At 39.6% G+C, this 19,228-nt stretch overlaps 1 protein-coding gene across 6 annotated transcripts in view; it reads left to right on the forward strand.

The window, feature by feature from the left end:
* The window catches only part of CCDC126 (coiled-coil domain containing 126), a 40,740-nt gene that overhangs the window by 12,134 nt on the left and 9,378 nt on the right, over positions 1–19,228 (forward strand). For 2 of the 6 annotated variants that reach the window (XM_043462843.1, XM_043462847.1), the window contains 3 exons: positions 663–791; positions 2,020–2,139; positions 5,567–5,945. In XM_043462843.1, the coding sequence (XP_043318778.1) occupies positions 5,708–5,945 (238 nt within the window). In that variant the 5' untranslated portion in view covers positions 663–791; positions 2,020–2,139; positions 5,567–5,707. Of the gene's footprint in view, positions 1–662; positions 792–2,019; positions 2,140–5,278; positions 5,337–5,566; positions 5,946–19,228 lie in introns of all 6 variants that reach the window. The other 4 variants (XM_043462842.1, XM_043462846.1, XM_043462845.1 and 1 more) reach the window with 3 other exon arrangements.

Here is a 19,228-nt window from a genome sequence, read left to right on the forward strand (position 1 = left end):
CAGAACAACTCAAAGGTGTGTTATGTATATTCTTTGGGGAGGAACCAGGACCATGCCTCATCACTGTACTATTGTTTCTTTATTTTATTTTATTTTTTTGGCCTCACATGTGGCGTGTGGGATCTTAGTTCCCCAACCAGGGATTGAACCCATGCCCCCTGCAGACCCCCTGCAGAAGTGAGGCGTGTTAACCACTTGGACCACTGGGGAAGTGTCCCTATCACTGCACTGTTGTTTCTTGACTCTTTCTCTTTTGTTTCTGCATTCCCTTACTTTGCTGACTGGCAATTATTTGAACCTATCCTTTGGAACTCAGGAAAGGTCTAGGGGGCTGAATGAAGTTTGTTTCCCAAAAATAAAGACCAGGGGACACAGAAAGCACTTGTATCCAGGAGGTCCCCACTGGGTCCTGCTCGGTTTCAATAATGATTTTATTTTTGCCTTTAAAAACTCTAGTTGTTTCTTGGGACATGTTTGACATTTTACTTTTTAAAGTAATTAGTGGGAAATTAATATAGTGGGCCTAGAAGTTAAGACTTAAAAGTTTTTATATTTCAGACTGTTTTGGTGGAGGAAGAATACTACGCTGGATTGTAGCCATAAGTCCTCAGTGACAGTGTAGGCCTTTTAGGTTTCTAATTATTGTCTCTGTCCTGATCTAGGTGGCCTTTCAGGAGCTGAACCGGTACTTGAAGGACAAAGAAAAATTGAGGAGTTCAGTGTTCAAGTTCTCTGCCATTTGCAACTTTGAACATTGCACAGAAATGGGTCAGGAGATAGAAGGGCTCCAGGTTAGACATTTACAACTGTCCTCCTGTTTGCATTTCATGGGGCACGAAAAAGTGGGTTTCAGGCATGATACTTAGAACTGCTAGCATTTCCTGAGACAAGAGTTAGATGGGCTGCAGTTGAGGAATTTACAGTCAGCTTCCTGTTTGCTCTCCAAAATGGAAGTAACAGCAGAAACAAGGTAAATAGCCAGTCTTTGTCTCTTGTAAACACCTTAAGGTAATAGTCATGGCAAGGACAAAGAGGGGCAAAACCCTATTTGAGTAAAGGATTAAGGAATCTCTACTCCCCCCTCTTTTGGGACAAGGGAGATGCTACACATTCGCAGAAAGGCCACTTGTGGGTGGGTCAAAAGTCAGGGGATAACGCCAGGCCATGAAGAGTATTGCTCCTCCTCAAAGCCTTCACTTGGAGATGCATATTGGCTGGGGGGTGTGTGGGCACCAAGGGGAGGGTCCCAGGGTAGGTCAGGTGTGGAGAAAAAAAAACAAATAATTGGCCTGAAGGAAGACAAAGATCGGGAAGAACTGAGGTATGTAAATGACTTAACCGCCTCCTTGTGGAGTGCTCCTCACTAGGGGGTGCCTTACCCTTCTCTCTGGGTGTACATCGCGGCCTTGCTTCTGCCTTAGCTGAACAAACTGCTGCCCCGTGTGCTCGCCCACGTGGTCTGCTGTGTCTCTAGTACCTGCACGTATAGTTTCTGCCTCTGTGATAAATGTATTTTTCACTGGGAGCAAAGTTCCAGGGAGACGTAGCTTCTGGCCTCTAGCCATAGGTGGTCTGGTGGCTAGGATTCTGGTTTTCCTCCAGGCTCCCCAGCACTGGGATAAAAAAAAAAAGAAAAATTTCCAGGTGGTTTTAATGTGAAGCATTCCCTCAGAAGAGACCAAAAGCAGTATCCTTTTTGGTATTTTAGTCACCTCTGCTGGGCTTGCTTGGAGTAGCTTGTGGAAATGAGCCCTCAGATAACAGGTTTTAGGTCTTCTTGGGTCACTGTGGAGAATCCTCATGGACTGTTGAGTTGTTCAGCTCTTTGTCAGGCAGAAGCTGGCTCTGGGCCATCATTTCAGCTTAGAGAAGGCTCTAGGTGTCTTCCACACTCATTTATTCCTTGGTGTCCTTTTGTAGTTCTCTCATGTCTTGAGGGATTAATTGCTCCCAACTTATGACCTCTATGCTATTCCCAGAGACAAACCCTTTTCATAGTAAAACTTCTTATCTCTATAGAAAACCATGTAAGAAACACAAGCAAGTTACACAGTGTATAAATTTCGCACTGCTGAGTTGCTATGAAATTTCCCTGACTTCCTTCTGAGACGGTCTGCTTTAATTTTGCTGTAGGCAATGGTGAGTAGACACATTCCATGTAGAATCAAAGCTACGGAGACCTTTCATGAAAGCCCTCTTTTCTGAATTTGTGATACAGTCGGGTCATACACAGTATAGAGCCAAAAGCGGGGTTCTTTATTTAATGTTTGCAGCTTTTTGGGTCCCTCAAACTGAGAAACTCGGCTTCCTTGTTCCCTGGGGTTTATGACTCTGGGGACATACCCTCCTCAGCCGTGCTTCTGCCTCGTCTCCCAGGGTTTTCTCTCTGTCTGGTGTTGGTACTGCCTTTAAGCAGAGTTTGTGTTCATGATAGTGAGCAGTCTGACATTCCTTTTTTTAAAAAAAATTATTTATTTATTTGGCTGCACTGCGCATCTTGTGGGATCTCAGTTCCCTGACTAGGGATTGAATCTGGGCCATGGCAATGAAAAACCAAGAATCCTAACCTCCACCAGGCCACCAGAGAACTCCCCAGCCTCTCATCCTTAAGCTTGTACCTCCTTGGAGGGATTTTACCTCTTATGGGTTAGGCCCCCTGTGTTTAACTATTCTCCTTCACTTGTCATTCTGGCTTCCTTACCCATGAACCTCCTGTTCTCTGCCTAATGCCATTTACAGTTTGGGGATTTGTCACTTTTGTGAAGTTTTGTCACTTTTGTGGAGTTTCATAAAACCTAGAAGTTCTAATACGGCTGGGTTTAAGGACCCTTTTAAGGAAAAGAAGAGACCCTGAATGGAGATGTAGATTCTGAATTTGTGGACTTGGTGATCCTCGTCAAAGTTCGGGCGAGTGAAGTGAGTGGTCCTGGGTATTAAAAAATCTTGGCAGCCTAACCTCGTGAAGCCTTACTTTAGTCATCTTTGAAGTGGGAACAACAACATTTTTTTTGAGGTTATGTAAATCTTAAATGAAGTAACCTTTGTGAAGTGTTTATTTCGGTCTGGACCAGTGATAAGGATTCAGTACTTGTTAACCACAGTGGTTGCTGCTGCTGCTCTTTTAATGCCATTGCTGTAAAAGAGGGCGGTGGTTAAGAGCCTGAGCTTTGAATCCTCTCTCTCCCACTATCTAGTTGTTTGATCTTGGGTAACTTTTTTTTTTTAATGTAGGATATATCTCTCTATAAAAAAAATTACTTATTTTTAATTGAAGGATAATTGCTTTATAATATTGTGTTGGTTTCTGCCATACATCAACATGAATTGGCCATAGGTATACATATGTCCTCACCCTCTTGAACTGGGCAACTTATTTAACGTTTGTTTGCTTCAGTTTTTTCATCTGTTTAAGTTAGAATATTATTAGTATGGGATATTGTGAAGATTAAATAAGCTAATTTATGTAAGGAGATTAGAGTAGAATATAGTTATGAAGTAAGTAAGTGTAGTAATGATTGTTGCTGTTATTTAACTGAAGTATATATCCTCTTGCTTCTGGTTTTGAGTCTCTTCCCTTGTGGCCTTGGACAGGCATAGTAGCCTAGAGCTTTCTAGGCTCTCATTTTAACCTTCACCTGCCAAAATACCTTCAGGCCTGTGTTCTCAGTTCTCTGGTAATGTCACTTTTCTGGCTTTGTGGGCATGCCACCTTTAGAACCCTGTTGTGACTGCTTCCGGACAGATTCCCAGTTGATTTTTCCACTGGGTACTGGGTTGGATAATCTAGCACTCAGGTCAAACTTGAAAAGACATAAGCACCTGTAAAGATGTATGAAGGAAGGTTTACACATATGAAAGAATGTTTTTAAATTTTGCTTGGGAACCCAGAATTTCTGTTTTCTGAACTTAAACGTAAAAATCTTTGTAGAACAAAATATTAGGTGATGTTTACCTTACTTCATTAAACAAAATTTAGTAATCCAATATTGATATTAATGATATTGTTTCAGTGAACTCTGAAGGAGTTTGTTGTATGCATGGTAACTGAAGAAAAAAGCAGAAGAAAATTAGAAAATGAGTTAATTCTTTAATTTTTAATTGCTTTACATAGTAATTAACATACCTAGTTGGTGGTGTAGTCATGGTTGTAGTGAGGTTTGGAAAGATGAATATACTTCAGTAAGAGTAGATGGGTGTCCTTCAAACCTTGGAGCTCCAGAATTTACTGGACGTGTGTCAGGGACTGGGTGGCAGGGTGGAGTAAAGTAAGAATGGGAATTTCCTGAACCAAAATTGGCAGGGCAATAGATCTCCCCCTTAAGCATACCTCAGCACACATGCATTTGCTAGAAAAACTTTGATTATATGTGTTTTGTATTTTGATATTTTGCATAAGATCATTGAGTAAATACTTTCTTAATTTATTTTCAAAAAGGTTTGAAAGCACCTATGTTAGAAATCAAATTCCTAGGGCAAAACAGGATTTTCCTGCTGCTTAGCATATATGCTGGCTCATAAATATGTGTTGAGAGTGATTGAATGCTTTACTTTCCTTGATACTATATTTACTTCTAGTCTTACTGTCCTCAAACTAGATTTTATTACTTCAGTTAAATAGGTTAGAATTAGTGTGTTTTATTTGCCCATACTACTTTAGAAAGTTAAAAAGTTCTTAGGGATTATTTTCATTAAGCTGTACAATGCATTTTTTGGACTCTAGATATATTTCTCCCTGAAGAATTTTATCCCATTAGACATAATTGAAGAGTTTTCTTCACTGGACCCTTTGGGCACATTATTACTGTTAAGATGTTTATGATTCCTTGATTGTTATTACTTTGTCTCTTTTAAAAAACTGAAGTATAACTTTCAGTTTTTCCTCAAATTATAAAAATACATACCTGTTTAGAATTGTAAATTTGGAAATGTGAAAAAAAGAGAGTTAGTGCTTGTCATGTCTGGCATAAACTTAAAAGTATAAACTTAGAAATTATGACTTATTTTTCATCTGAGGTTGGTTATTTTTTAAGATTATCCGTTGTCATTAGTGGTATTTTCTAGTGACATATTGGCATACTTATTGAGGGTTTTGTTTTGCTTTTCAGTCAGCCATTTTGATCTTCCAGTCTGTTTCACCTTTCCTATTTCTGACTTTCATTTTGGAATCAACTTTTTTTTTTTTAAAGGAGAAGGAGGAATAACTTTCACACATTTAGGTTGGTGACTTGTATTTGAAGAGACTGATATCTCTATAAATCTTATATATTCATCATTTTAGTTACAGACGATGAGAAGTTATTCAAAGAGTTTCATGACCATCGTGGCGTTTCTTCCAGGTAGTTCTAATGAACTGACGTTTATTTCTAGTTTAAATTTTTGAAGAGCTGTGTAAACAGAGCTGATAAAAGACCTGGAAGCTTATTTAGTGATAGAGAAAATTATAAAAAAGAAGACAATACAATTCCAAATGAAAACTGTTTGTAGAATCCCTTCTTTAATCTATCATTGTCTATTCTATTACTGATATAGTTAAGACTAATCACCTTTTTTCTTCTCAATTTTACAGAGTTAATTGTGAGTTGGAGGCAACCTTGCTGAAGATGAAGAATATACATTAGAGGAGGAGTTTTTTTCTTTCACGTCTTGATTGCTTGGTGACTTGCCTCTAGGTACCATTTTTCAGTTGAGTCTGTTTGGTTCCTCAGAAATGGTTTTTACAATCTCAAGAAAATCTATGTCCCAGAAATTGAGTTTACTCTTGCTTGTATTTGGACTCCTTTGGGGATTGATGTTACTGCACTATATTTTTCAACGACCAAGACATCAAAGCAGTGTCAAGTTACGTGAGCAAATACTAGATTTAAGCAAAAAATATGTTAAAGCCCTAGCAGAGGAAAATAAGAACACAATGGATGTCGAGAATGGCGCTTCTATGGCAGGATATGGTAAGATAACCATAGAATATTCCCGGTTTTCTCCTCTTCATCCTGTCCCCATTTAATGATAATCATGGAGATCCAACTCACTACTTCATGCATAGGTGTTCACAAAGTAATTTTGTCTTGACTTTTTATTATGAAAAATTTCAAATGTACTGACAAATAGAAACCTGATAAATATCCAAATAATACATCACTTAGGTTTTAACAATTCTAACATCTTGCAGTATTTGCTTTGTCCAATTTTTGGAAAATACTTAAATTATAAAAATTGTGGCATTTTACTGCTAGATATTTCTCTATGTATCCCTAATATAATGACTTTTCCCTGCATAATCAGGACTGTTGTCATCCCTAGTTCATATTGCGTTTTTCCTGATTGCCACTTTACTGCTGCTGCTTTGTCCCTTCAGTTGTGTCCAACTCTGTGCAAACCGCATGGACGGTAGCCCGCCAGGCTCCTCTGTCCATGTGATTCTCCAGGCAAGAGCATTGGAATGGGTTGCCGTTTCCTCCTCCAGGGGTCCCACATTCCTATAGCTCATCAATTGCACGGCGTCCGTGAGTTCCTAAGAAGCAGCCTTTGCCAGCGTCTCCAGTGTGCTTGTTGCCGTTCTCCTTTTCACATCCCGCTTGCCGCTGTGTTTTAAGTTCTTTATGTGTCGTGTTCTCTCTTGCCTTTAAGACTTAAAGAGAAGAGCTAGATCACGGTGTGTGTATGTGAATGTGTGGACTATTTCAGTATTTTTTGAATTAAAATTATACATGTATGTATTTAAACAAGCAAACATGTTATAATTGTGAAAGGGCAGTTTTTACCACCTCCAACAGCTCTCAAATTTCCCATTCCTTAGAGTCAGCCATTTAAAATTATTTAGTCTGGTGTATTTGGTGATTACATCCATGCCTCTGAATAGCATGTTCTATGAGCTACTTCTTGACTTTTTCACTTACAGAAATTATCTGTTTACTTCTCACTACAAGGTGAGAGTTCAGCTTTCTTTCTTCCTCCAAATTGCATCCCACCCACCCTAGGCTACTTTCACACACACACACTTGCTTCCTGGCCCATCATAATTTTGGTTGGAATAGTATTCAGTGCTTGTATTATTATGACTGTGTTGGTGGCATTTATTAATATTACTGAGCCATATAATACATTATGGTTACTTTTCCTTGTCTGTACAATTGTATTTTCCCCTGGAAATAAAGTTTATAAGGATCAATTCTTATTTCTTTGCCTAGTTTTCTATCCCCACGGCTATTTAAATCTCCTTCAGTATATTCAGACACATTAGGTATTTTACCACTTTTTTCTTGGGTGAACTCTTTCCTAGAGCCTTTGGATTTGCTCTGGCCTGGTCTGTTTCCTCTCTAGGCTTCAGTACTGAACTGTTCTAGGATCTCACTCCACCAGCATCCCGTGGGTACCCTTTCCCTCTGTTGTGTTGGATCTCCTGTATCCTAGAATCCTGTGACTTCCCCTTTATTGGTTAAGCCCTCATTTTGGGGGAACAGACCCATTGGGAATTTTCTCAGAAAGGCAGAAAAGGAGGTCAAAGTCCTTGCATATCTGAAAAGTGTTTTTTTGTTGCTACCCTCTATCTTCATGCTTAACTGACAGTTTTGGTATTAGGTTAGAAATAGTTTCCCTCTGATTTTAAAGGCTTTGTTCTTTTTTCTTCTTTCTTAGCTTCCATTGTCCTTTTGGGAATCTAATGCTGTTCTGGTTCTTCAATCTTTATATGTGACTTATTTTTGGGTGCTTATAAGATTTTTGTTGTTTTGAAATTTCTTTTAAAAATTTATTGAAGTATAGTTGATTTACATCTTCTGTAAAGTGATTCTGTTTTTATACACACACATGCATATTCTTTTTCATTTTTTTTTTAAATTTTTGTTTGTTTGTTTGTTTGTTTTTTCTTTTTCATTTTTTTGCCATTACGATTTATCACAGGATGTTGAATGTAGTTCCCTGTGCTATGCAGTAGAACCTTGTTGTCTTGAGATTTCTTGATGATGTGCCTGGGTATGGATTCATGTGCTGGAACCTCGGTGGGCACTTAAAATCCCGAAACTTACATCCTGTATTCTGGAATATTTTTCCAAAATTTTTTATTTGATTTTTCCCTGCACATTGTTTTCATTCTTTCTTTTTGCAATTGTTATTCAGCATTTGGGCCCTCTGAATTGGTCCCCTAATTCCCCTTTATTTGCTTTCCTAGTTTCCACCTCTGTCTTTTTGCTTTATTTGTTGAAGTTTTTCCTCAGTATTTTCAGTTCTATATGGAATTTTTCATTTTGTCTCTTTCATTTTTAACTGCTAAGAGCTCCGCTTTTGTTATTTCCCTAAGGTTAATTAGTGATAACTTTTCTGAAGTGTTCTTAAAGAGTGAGACACTAAAACCTTGATGGGAAATGCTGAGTTGCTGAGTGGTGTTCACTCAGATGATCTGACTGGGTCATTTGTTTGGGAGTATCCTTCATATTTACAGTGACTTCTGATCACTACCTACCTGTAATTCGGCCAAATTTGACAGGTTAAGGGCATAATCCTTCACAATACTGCCCTTACTTCAGACACCAGCTGTAAGTTTGGGTGTCCCCAGGTCATCTCCACTTTTTTTTCCAGCTCTCTACAAGTTCCAGGGTTCCCACTATCCTCTTAGGCTTATAATGCATGAGATCAGCTCATGGAACTCACTGAAAGCAGTATACTTACTGTTACAGTTTTATTACAGCAGAATGAAAATCAGAATCAGCCAAAGGGAGAGACAAACAAGGCAGGTCTGTGAGGATTCCAGATGCGAACTTTCTGTTGTTTTCTCCCTATGAAATCAGAACATGTTGCCCTCCTGGCATGTTGGCGTGTGTCAGTATTAAGAGTATTGCCAGTGAGGTGAGCCCATCGAAACTTTGGGGTCCAGAGTTTTTACTGATGTTTCATTGTGGAGGTATGATTGATTGAGTCATTAGCCACATGGTTGAGCTCAATTTCCCAGTCTCCCTCACCTCTCCCCTACTGGAAAGCCCTAACCCTCTCATCACAAGATGGGTCTTTCTGAATGGCTTGCGCCCATTCTGAGTCACCTCGGTACACACTATCTAGGGGCGCACCAAGAGTCCCAGTTTAACACATTATTGACCCGGGTTGGTTTTTGCAGAAACTAATGCCTCTGGGGCTAATCTGTCTCTGCTCAATAATATGTTAATATCAAGTGCAATTCCTTGGGCCCACCATGAATAACAAAGACAATCAGCCAGGAACTTCCTGGCATTCAGAGTCTGCCTCCCAGGATCCTGGGACAGAGGCCAGCTAAATTTTTCTTTCCCTTTTAAGCAGATAATTAACGAACTGAATTTTGGCTGTGCTGGGTCTTTTGTTGCTGTGCTTGGGCTTCAGTAGTCGCGTCACGTGGGCTCAGCAGTTGTGGTGCTCAGGCTTAACTGCCTTGCTGCTGCATGTGGAATCCTCCCGGACCAGGACTAGAACCTGTATCCCCTGTACTGGGAGGTGGGTTCCTAACTACGGGACCACCTGGGAAGTGCCCCAGTTTTTTTTATTATAGTATCAGTGTCTGTTCATGGCAAATAGATGGGGAAACAATGGAAACAGTGAGAGACTTTATTTTGGGGGGCTCCAGAATCACCGCAGATGGTGACTGCAGCCATGAAATTAAAAGACGCTTGCTCCTTGGAAGAAAAGCTATGACCAACCTAGACAACATATTGAAAAGAGACATTACTTTGCCAACAAAGGTCCATCTAGTCAAAGCTATGGTTTTCCTTGGAGAAGGAAACGGCAACCCATTCCAGTACTCTTGCCTGGAAAATCCCATGGACAGAGGAGCCTGGTAGGCTACAGTCCATGGGGTCCCGAAGGGTTGGACACGACTGAGTGACTTGACTTTCACTTTTCACTTTCATGCATTGGAGAAGGAAATGGCAACCCATTCCAATATTCTTGCCAGGAGAATCCCCGGGACAGAGAAGCCTGGTGGGCTGCCGTCTATGGGGTTGCACAGAGTCGGACATGACTGAAGTGACTTAGCAGCAGCAGCAGCATGGTTTTTCTAGTGGTCATGTATGGATGTGAGAGTTGGACTATAAAGAAAGCTGAGTGCCGAAGAATTGATGCTTTTGAACTGTGGTGTTGGAGAAGACTCTTGAGAGTCCTTTGGACAGCAAGGAGATCAAACTAGTCCATCCTAAAGGAAATCAGTCCTGAATATTCATTGGAAGGACTGATGCTGAAGCTGAAACTCCAGTACTTTGGCCACCTGATGCAAAGAGCTGACTCATTAGAAAAGACCCTGATGCTGGGAAAGATTGAAGGCAGAAGGAGAAGGGGATGACAGAGGATGAGATGGTTGGATGGTACCACCGACTCTACGGACATGAGTTTGAGTAAGCTTTAGGAGGTGGTGATGGACAGGAAAGCCTGGCGTGCTGCAGTCCATGGGGTTGCAAAGAGTTGGACACGACTGAGCGACTAAACTGAACTGAATATCAGTATGTTTAGGTCTTTTCTCTTGAGCTGGTCAGACTCCTTAGAGAAGGGCTTCTAGTGTCTTCCAACGCTTGCAGGCCATCTATGCCTCCAAGTGTTCTGGGAGCGGACACTTGTTCTCTGAGCCGGGGAGAAGGGTGTGGCGGGAGGAGTGGCCTCAGTACTCACTCTGTGAACTCTCACTTCCTCCTCCAGTTTTCAGTGTGGTGCCCAGGTCTTCAGCTGTTTTACTGGCTTCCAAAAATACCTCTCAGATTTTCTGCAGTGGTGGAAGGGCCACTGCCCAGTTTGGTGTGGTAGAGAAAATTTAGCAATCAGATTTCTTTATAAATCAGTTTTTATCCAGTCCTTCGGTTTTTGGTTCCTTTTTTACTCCTATTTTCATTAGTACTTGATAGAGCAGCTCCTGGGCCATTTGCACTGCGTTTCTATGGAGAAAAATGAATTGCTCTTTGTTTTCTCTTATTTTTTTCAATTGTTTTTTGGTTTCCGTTTCAAGATCCAACTTTTTCAGGCATGCTAAGTCAGTTGTCCAGGACACAAAGTAGCCATTCCTCCCCATGGGTGCCTGCTCTGTTGTGTCTGACTTTTTGTGACTCCATGGACTGTAGCCCACCAGGCTCCTCTGTCCATGAAATTCTCCAGGCAAGAATACTGGAGTGGTTTGCCATGCCCTTCTCCAGGGGATCTTCGTGACCCAGGGATTGAACCTGCGTCTCTTGTGCCTCCTGCATTGGCAGGCAGATTCTTTACCACTGACGCCACCTGGGAAGCCCCAGGTCTCATCCATCTGCTTCCAGCTTCTGGAATTTTGTTGCTGTTGTCTCCTTTCTTGTTATCTTTGGCCTCATTCATGTGTGCATAAAAAAAAAAGAGAGTGAAAAAGAATCACCTTTACTGTTTTGATGGAGTATCTAGAGTCAGCAAAGGTTTAAGTGCCTTTATTGAGTTTAACCATTTTTATCTGGGAATGCCCTGGACACTGTTTTTTATTCTCCTCTTTATGATGATTTTTATGAAGTGATGAGGGTTAGTCTGCATTGGCCCTTGGGAATCAAATATGTTGACTAGAGATGGAATTGGTATAAACTGAGATAGGGGTACTAGTGGCAGATGCAGATTAAATGTTACATTGTTTTGCATCCTGTTTAGTCCCAGGAAGCTGATAGAAATGTGAAGAAGCAATTCTTTTGAAACAAGAGAAATACTTGAAAAAAAGTTTCTCTGCTTGAGCAGAATAACTGATATTTTTAAAGGTAGCTGTTCTGTGCTATGCTGCATAGCTGTGTATAACAATTCAGTTTTAAGAGCAAAATGAGATTCATATACACATGGTATCTTTTAAACTATATTTTAAAATATATGGTGGAGCTAGTACAATGTCAATGAATATATACCTGCATCATTTAATGACCACATGGTATTTACCAGTGATCTGAAATTTTTTTTTACTTATTTCTGGTTATAAAAAATAGAAGCATTCAAATATTACAGAAATATACACCATAGATAAGTAAAAGAACAGAGAGAGAGAGAATGTCAATTAATTTGGTATATATTGGGAGTAGCAGACTTTTTCTTATAGGGCTAAATTGTAAGTATTTTCAGCTTTGTGGGTCATTTGGTCTTCTTTTCAGTAAATGAGCATGACTATGTTCCAGTAAAACTTTTTTTACAAAGACAGATAACCAACCAGCTCTAGTTTGCAGACGTATCATCCAGCACATTTTGAACAAAACTGGGATTGTATTATATATGCTAGTTTGTAACTTTCTTGTTTTCACTTGATTATAGATACCTTTCCATGTTATTACAGATAGTCTGTTTCATCCTTTTTAGTGACTTAATATTGTTTCGTTTTAAAAGGTTCCTTTTCCCCCTGCTTATTCTGTAGTAATGGATCATTTGTTGCTAACTTTGTATGTTGGATTTAGTGCTGTGATACGTGTGTGTATATGAAATATACGTGTGAATAATACACGTGTGGGTATTTTATGTTGGTGTGACTGTTTCAGCAGGATGGATTTCCTCAAAATGAAATTTTTCGGCTAAGGGTATGCATGTTAAATTTAACAGACACGTGTCAAGTTGCCCTCCAGGGTTGTGCTGCCAGTGTGCCTTCCTATTTCCATTCTCCCACTACTGTCGAAGTGCCAGTTTCTCCACACTACACCAGTTCTGTTTACTTTTGAATGGCATCTAATTGTTTGCTTTTGCATTTCTTTGTTTACAGGAGAGGTTGAAAGATTTTCTAGTTTGTTGGCTGTTTGTATTCCTTATACATACAAGAGGGAATATTTTGTATCCTTTGTCAGTTTTTCTGCAGGGAAATTACTTGACTGATTTTTTAATAAAGACATTCACGCTGTCAGTATATGTAGCATTTGGTTTTGCTCTGATTCATCAGTTGTCTAATAACTTGGTATATTGTTTTAAAAAATTTATATGGTAAAACATGTCTATCATCTTTTATAGCTTAGTTATATGCTTAAATTTTTTTTTCTAAAACTTACATTGTAATATACTGCAGTTTTTTGTTTTTTTTAACATTTTTGTCTGTAATATGGGCTTCCCAGGTTGTGCTAGAGGTAAAGAATCTGCTTGCCAGTGCAGGAGATGTAGGAGACTCAGGTTCAGTCCCTGGGTCAAGGAGATCCCCTTGAGGAGGAAATGGCAATGCATTCCAGTATTCTTGCCTGGAAAATTCATGGATAAAAGAGCCTGGCGGGCTACAGTCCACGAGGTTGCAAAGAGTCAGACAAAACCGAGCAACCAAGCTCACACACACGTCTGTAATACAGTTGGGATTTCTGGTGCAAACAATGAGAGATGCTGGTTCTCTTTTGCAGACTAGGTAGCCAGTTATTTCAGCTTCATTATTTGAATTCTTTCCTTGCGCCACTAATCTGAAATGGCAATATAAATTACAGTAAGATGAGAATTTCGTGAGTTCTGGTGAACTTGAACTTTCAGTCATTAATAGAAACCATTTAGCCTCTTGTTGCTGCCATATAAAAAGGCTAGTCAGTCAAAATAATATTTATTGAATGATCTTCCCTTGAGCTATATAATGTAATTTTCCCAGTTGGCAAACAAAACACAAGCTAATATATTTTTTTAAATGTTGGTCTACAATGAATTGTTACTATTGCAAAAGCCATGGACAGATCAGTCCAGCTTTAAGATTACTGTCTGTAAATTTTGAGGAGTAACTTGTACTTTCTTTTTAAGATATCATCATTTCTTTGTAAGGTGTCTTAAAAAGATATCTAAGAATATTGCTTAACATTCTCAGTTTTCTCTAAGGAAAAAAAGCTTATGTTTCTTCCCATGTAACGTTTTTTGGATTCTGTGATTTGTGCAGAGCAGTGAATTTGGGGTTATTGTTCTGATGCCCAGTGACTGTTAGAGAACATTTGCAGTTGACCTGTGGTTTCCTACACCTGAATGTACAGCAACACATCTTTTATCACCTCAGGCTTTTCCACCCAAAGTCTGACCTTACTTTCTTTTAAGAGTTTTGGTTTTACCATCTGTTGTTGTTGCTAAAAAATGGACTCCACCAAATATTTTCAGAGAATTGGAGAACAGTTTAGTGTTAATATTTAAATGCTATTCTGAGAATTAAGAACCAGGCACAGACAAAGACAAAACAAACAAAACCCCAACAGAAGCCTGTACTCTGTAGCCAAAGAGGGGCAGCCTAGCAAGATAAAAACTTTTGGACAGTAAACCATTCTCCTCCAGCCAGACACCACAGAAGAAAGTTACCACTATACCACCCACATATCAAAGGCCAAATGAGGCACACAGACTCCCACCCTTGGGAGGCTATAACAGAGCATCCAGACTCCTCCTAGACCACATGGGGAGCTAGAACTTCTACCCTTACAAAGTAATGAGGTGCTCAGCTCCCTCCCTCGGGGGTGATGTCAGAGGAGTGGAGAGTGAAGACTTCCACCATTGCCCAGTGGTAAGGAGCAGTCCCCATCACAATGTCAGTGAAGAGTATGTGGGGAGGGGGAGCCTGGAACTCCTGCCTCCATCCAGCAGTGACAAAGAGCTCACCACCTTCAGGTGGCAGTGGAGGCGAAGTGGGAACCTGGACTTTTGCCTCCACCTGGCAGTAGCCAGGTGACACCCCTCTGCCCTGCCACAGTGGTATCAGAGAATACTACTTAACGTAGGAGGTTTAAATAAGATCCAGACTTTCATCATAAAATATATAAATGTCCTGGTTACAAATAAAAATCAGTTGTCATACCAAGAACCAGGGAAATCTTAAACTGAATGAAAAAAGATAACCAATGACTGATGTTAGAATTACCTGAACAAGATTTTAAAGCAGTCAGGATTGAATGCTTTAGTGAGGAATTAATGAGGACAAAGAACAGAGTGAAAGAACAGAAAGGCTCAACAGGGAAACAGAAAGTCTTAGGAGGTCAATAGAGCATATAAAGAAAAACTAAATGGAAATTTTTGGACTGAAAAATACAATGACTGAAATGAAAAGTATGAGTTAGCAGATTGACTCAAAAGTAGAAAGGAGAGAACAGAGGCTAGAATCAGTGAACTGAAATATAGAATGATGTAATTACCCAACCTGAACAAGAGAGAAAATAGACTTAAAAAAAAAAATTCCAGCACATTAGGGACCTGTAGGATTATAACAAAAGATGTAACTTTTGTGGAAGAAGAGAATGAGGGCAGAGCTGGAAAAGTAGTTCAAAAAAATTAAGACCAAAAACTTTCCAAATTTTTCAAGAGACACAGACCTCAGATTCAAGAAGCTGAGTGAACCCCAAGTATGATTAGTCAAAAAAGTCCATGCCAAGATACATTATAAGTAAGCTTCTGAAAACTTAAAAGAGCAACTTAGGAATAAAAACACTTGGCCTTAACCTGGTGACCTTAGGATTCCGGGCTGCCACTGTGGTGGCCTAGCTTCAATCCCTGGTCAAGGACAATCCCACAAACTGTGTGATGTGGCAAAAAAAAAAAAAAAAATCGTTTGACAAGCACCTAGAGAAAAACAACACTTAAAATGAGAAGACAATTCAAATGACAGTGGATTTCTCATCAGAAACCATCAAGACTAGAAATAAGTGGCATATATATGTATATATATATTTAATTGGAGGATAATTGCTTTACAATGTTGTGTTGGTTTTTGGCATATTTTGTTTTAAGTGCTTAAAGAAAAGAACTCTTAATCCAGAATTCTGTACCCAGTAAAAATATCCTTTGGGAATTAAGGGAAATCAAAGGTGTTTCTTAGATGAAGGAAAAGAGTGTCACCAGCAGACTTGAAAGTTCTAAGAAGTGGCTAAAGAAGTTCTTTCAATGGAAAAGAAATGATAAAAATAGAGGAAACTTGGAACAATCAGGAAGGAAAGAAAGACACAGTACATAAAAATAAGGGTAGGTCACTAGGTTCTTTTTCTTCTTGATTTTTCTAAACTGAAGCAAAAATTGTTGAAGTTGAAGGAAAAATTATAACACTGCCTGATGTGATTCTAAATTTATGTGGAGGAAATATTTAAGGCAGTATCTTATAAATGAGCTAGTTGGTAAAAGGATGGCATATTCAGATTTTCAAATTCTGAATAAAACAAATCAAGGAGAGGGAGAGATAAACTTTAGGAAATTCGCTGCTTATACAGTTGTGGAGCCTGGAAAGTCCAAAATCTTCAGGGCAGGCTGAAAATTCTGGCAAGAACTGATGTTTAGGTCCTGAGTCTGAAGGCAGTCAGTCTGGGGACAAAATTCTTCCTGTTCCAGAAACCTTAGTCTTTTCTTAACGTCTTCAGCTTACTAGATGAAGTATACCCACATTTTGGTGAGTAATTACATTACTGAAAGTCTACTGGTTTAAATGCTGTGCTAAGTTGTCTCAGTCATGTCTGACTGTTTGCGACACTATGGACTGTAGCTTGCCAGGCTCCTTTGTCCATGGGATTCTCAAGAAAGAATACTAGAGTGGGTTGCCATGCCCCCTTCCAGGGGATCTTCCTGACCCAGGGATCAAACCTGAGTATCCTGTGGCTTCCGCATTGCAGGTGGATTCTTTACTGCTGAGCCTTGCTAATCCCATCTAAAAAATACTTTTGCAGCAATATCCAGGCTGGTAGATTTGTCTACCTACCATAGCCTAGCCAAATTGACACAAAATGAACCATCACAGATGATTGTTGTTATTCAGTCGCTCAGTTATGTCCTATTCTTTGCAACCCCATGGACTGCAGCACGCCAGGCTTCCCTGTTCACCATCTCCTGGAGCTTGCTCAGACTCATGTCCATTGAGTTGGTGATGCCATCCAACTATCTCATCCTCTGTTGCTTCCTTCTCCTTCTGCCTTCAGTCTTTCCCAGCATCAGGATCTTTTCCAATGAGTCAGCCCATCAGGTTGGCCAAACTATTGGAGTTCCAGCTTCAGCATCAGTCCTTCCAGTGAGTATTCAAGATTGATTTCCTTTAGGATTGACTGGTTTGATCTTCTTGCAGTCCAAAGAACTCTCAAGAGTCTTCTCCAACACCATAGTTTGAAAGCATCAATTCTTCAGCACTCAGCCTTCTTTGTGGTCCAACTCTCACATCCATACTTGACTACTGGAAAAATGGTATCTTGAACTCTGTGGACCTTTGTTAGCAAAGTAATGTCTCTGCTTTTTAATATGCTGTCTAAGTTTGTCATAGCTTTCCTTCCAAGGAACAAGCATCTTTTAATTTCATGGCTGCAGTCACCATCTGCAGTGATTTTGTAGCCCAAGAAAATAAAGTTTGTCACTGTTTCCATTGTTTCTCTATTTGCCATGAAGTGATGGGACCAGATGTCATGATCTTAATTTTCTGAATGTTGACTTTTAAGCCAACTTTTTCTCTCCTCTTTCACCTTAATCAAGAGGCTTTTTAGTTCCTCTTCACTTTCTGCTATAAAGGTGGTATCATCTACATATCTGAGGTTATTGATATTTCTCCCAGCAATCTTGATTCCAGCTTGTGCTTCATCCAGCCGGGCATTTGCATGATGCACTCTGCATATAAGTTATATAAGCAGGGTGACAGTATACAGCCTTGATGTACTCCTTTCCCAATTTTGGATCAGTCTGTTGTTCTATGTCTGGTTCTAACTGTTGCTTCGTGACCTGCAGACAGGTTTTTTAGGAGGCAGGTAAGGTGGTTTGGTATTCCCATTTCTTGAAGAATTTTCCACAGTTTGTTGTGATCCATACAGTCAAAGGCTTTAGTGTAGTCAGTGAAGCAGAAGTAGATGTTTTTCTGGAATTCTCTTGCTTTTTCGATGATCCAACGGATGTTGGCAATTTGATCTCTGGTTCCTCTGCCTTTTCTGAATCCAGCTTGAACATCTGGAAGTTCTTGGTTCATGTACTGTTAAAGCCTCACTTGGAGAATTTTGAGCATTGCTTTGTTAGCATGTGAAATGAGTGCAATTGTATGGTAGTTTGAACATTCTTTGGCATTGCCTTTCTTTGGGATTGGAATGAAAACTGACCTTTTCCAGTCCTGTGGCCACTGCTGAGTTTTCCACATTTGGTGGCATATTGAGTGCAGCATTTTCACAGCATCATCTTTTAGGATTTGAAATAGCTCAACTGGAATTCCATCACCTCCACTAACTTTTCGTAGTGATGCTTCGTAACTCCTGCTTAACTTCGCACTCCAAGATATCTGGTTCTAGGTGAGTGATCACACCATCATGGTTATCTGGGTCAAGATCTTTTTTGTATATTTATTCTGTGTATTCTTGCCACCTGTTTGTAATATTTTCTGCTTCTGTTAGGTCCCTGCTGTTTCTCTCCTTTGTTGTGCCCATCTTTTCATGGAATGCTTCCTTGGCATCACTGATTTTCTTGCAGAGATCTCTAGTCTTTTCTACTCTGTTCTTTTCCTCTATTTCTTTGCTTTGTTCATTTAGGACGGTTCTCTTATCTCTCCTTGCTATTCTTTGGAAATCTGCATTCAGATGCATATATCTTTCCTTTTCTCCTTTACCTTTTGCTTCTCTTCTTTTCTCAGCTATTTGTTAAGCCTCCTCAGACAACCATTTTGTCTTTTTGCATTTCTTTTTCTTGGGGACTTTTTTTTTTTAATCTTTTAAAAATTCTTTATTGGTGTATAGTTGATTTATAATATTATGTTTCAGGTGCATAGCAAAGTGAGTCAGTTATACTTATATCCACTCTATTTTAGATTCTTTTCTCATATAGGTCATTAGAGAGTACTGAATAGAGTTTCCTGTGCTATGCAATAGGTCATGATTATCAATTTTATATTCAGTAGTGTGTATATGTATATTGGGTTGTTGGAAAAGGCTGTTTGCTATGTCCAGTGGATTCTTTTGGCAAAACTCTGTTAGGCTTTGCTCTGCTTTATTTTGTACTCCAATGCCACACTTGCCTGTTACTCCAGGTATCTCTTGACTTCCTCCTTTTGCAGTCCAGTCCCCTATAATGAAAAGGACATCTATTTTGGGTGTTAGTTCTAGAAGGTCTTGTAGTTCTGCATAGAACCATTCAACTTCAGCTTCTTTTGCATTAGTGGTTGGAGCATAGACTTGGATTACTGTGATACTGAATGGTTTGCCTTGGAAACAAACCGAGATCATTCTGTCATTTTTGGGATTGCACCCAGGTACTGCATTATGGACCCTTTTATTGACTGTGAGGACTTCTCCATCTTTCACTGCAAAGAATATAATCAGTCTGTTTTCAGTATTGACAATCTGGTGATGTCCATGTGTAGAGTCGTCTCTTGGGT

The sequence above is a fragment of the Cervus canadensis genome, chromosome 3 (assembly GCF_019320065.1).
Source record: "Cervus canadensis isolate Bull #8, Minnesota chromosome 3, ASM1932006v1, whole genome shotgun sequence".
NCBI classification, from domain to species: Eukaryota; Metazoa; Chordata; class Mammalia; order Artiodactyla; family Cervidae; genus Cervus; species Cervus canadensis.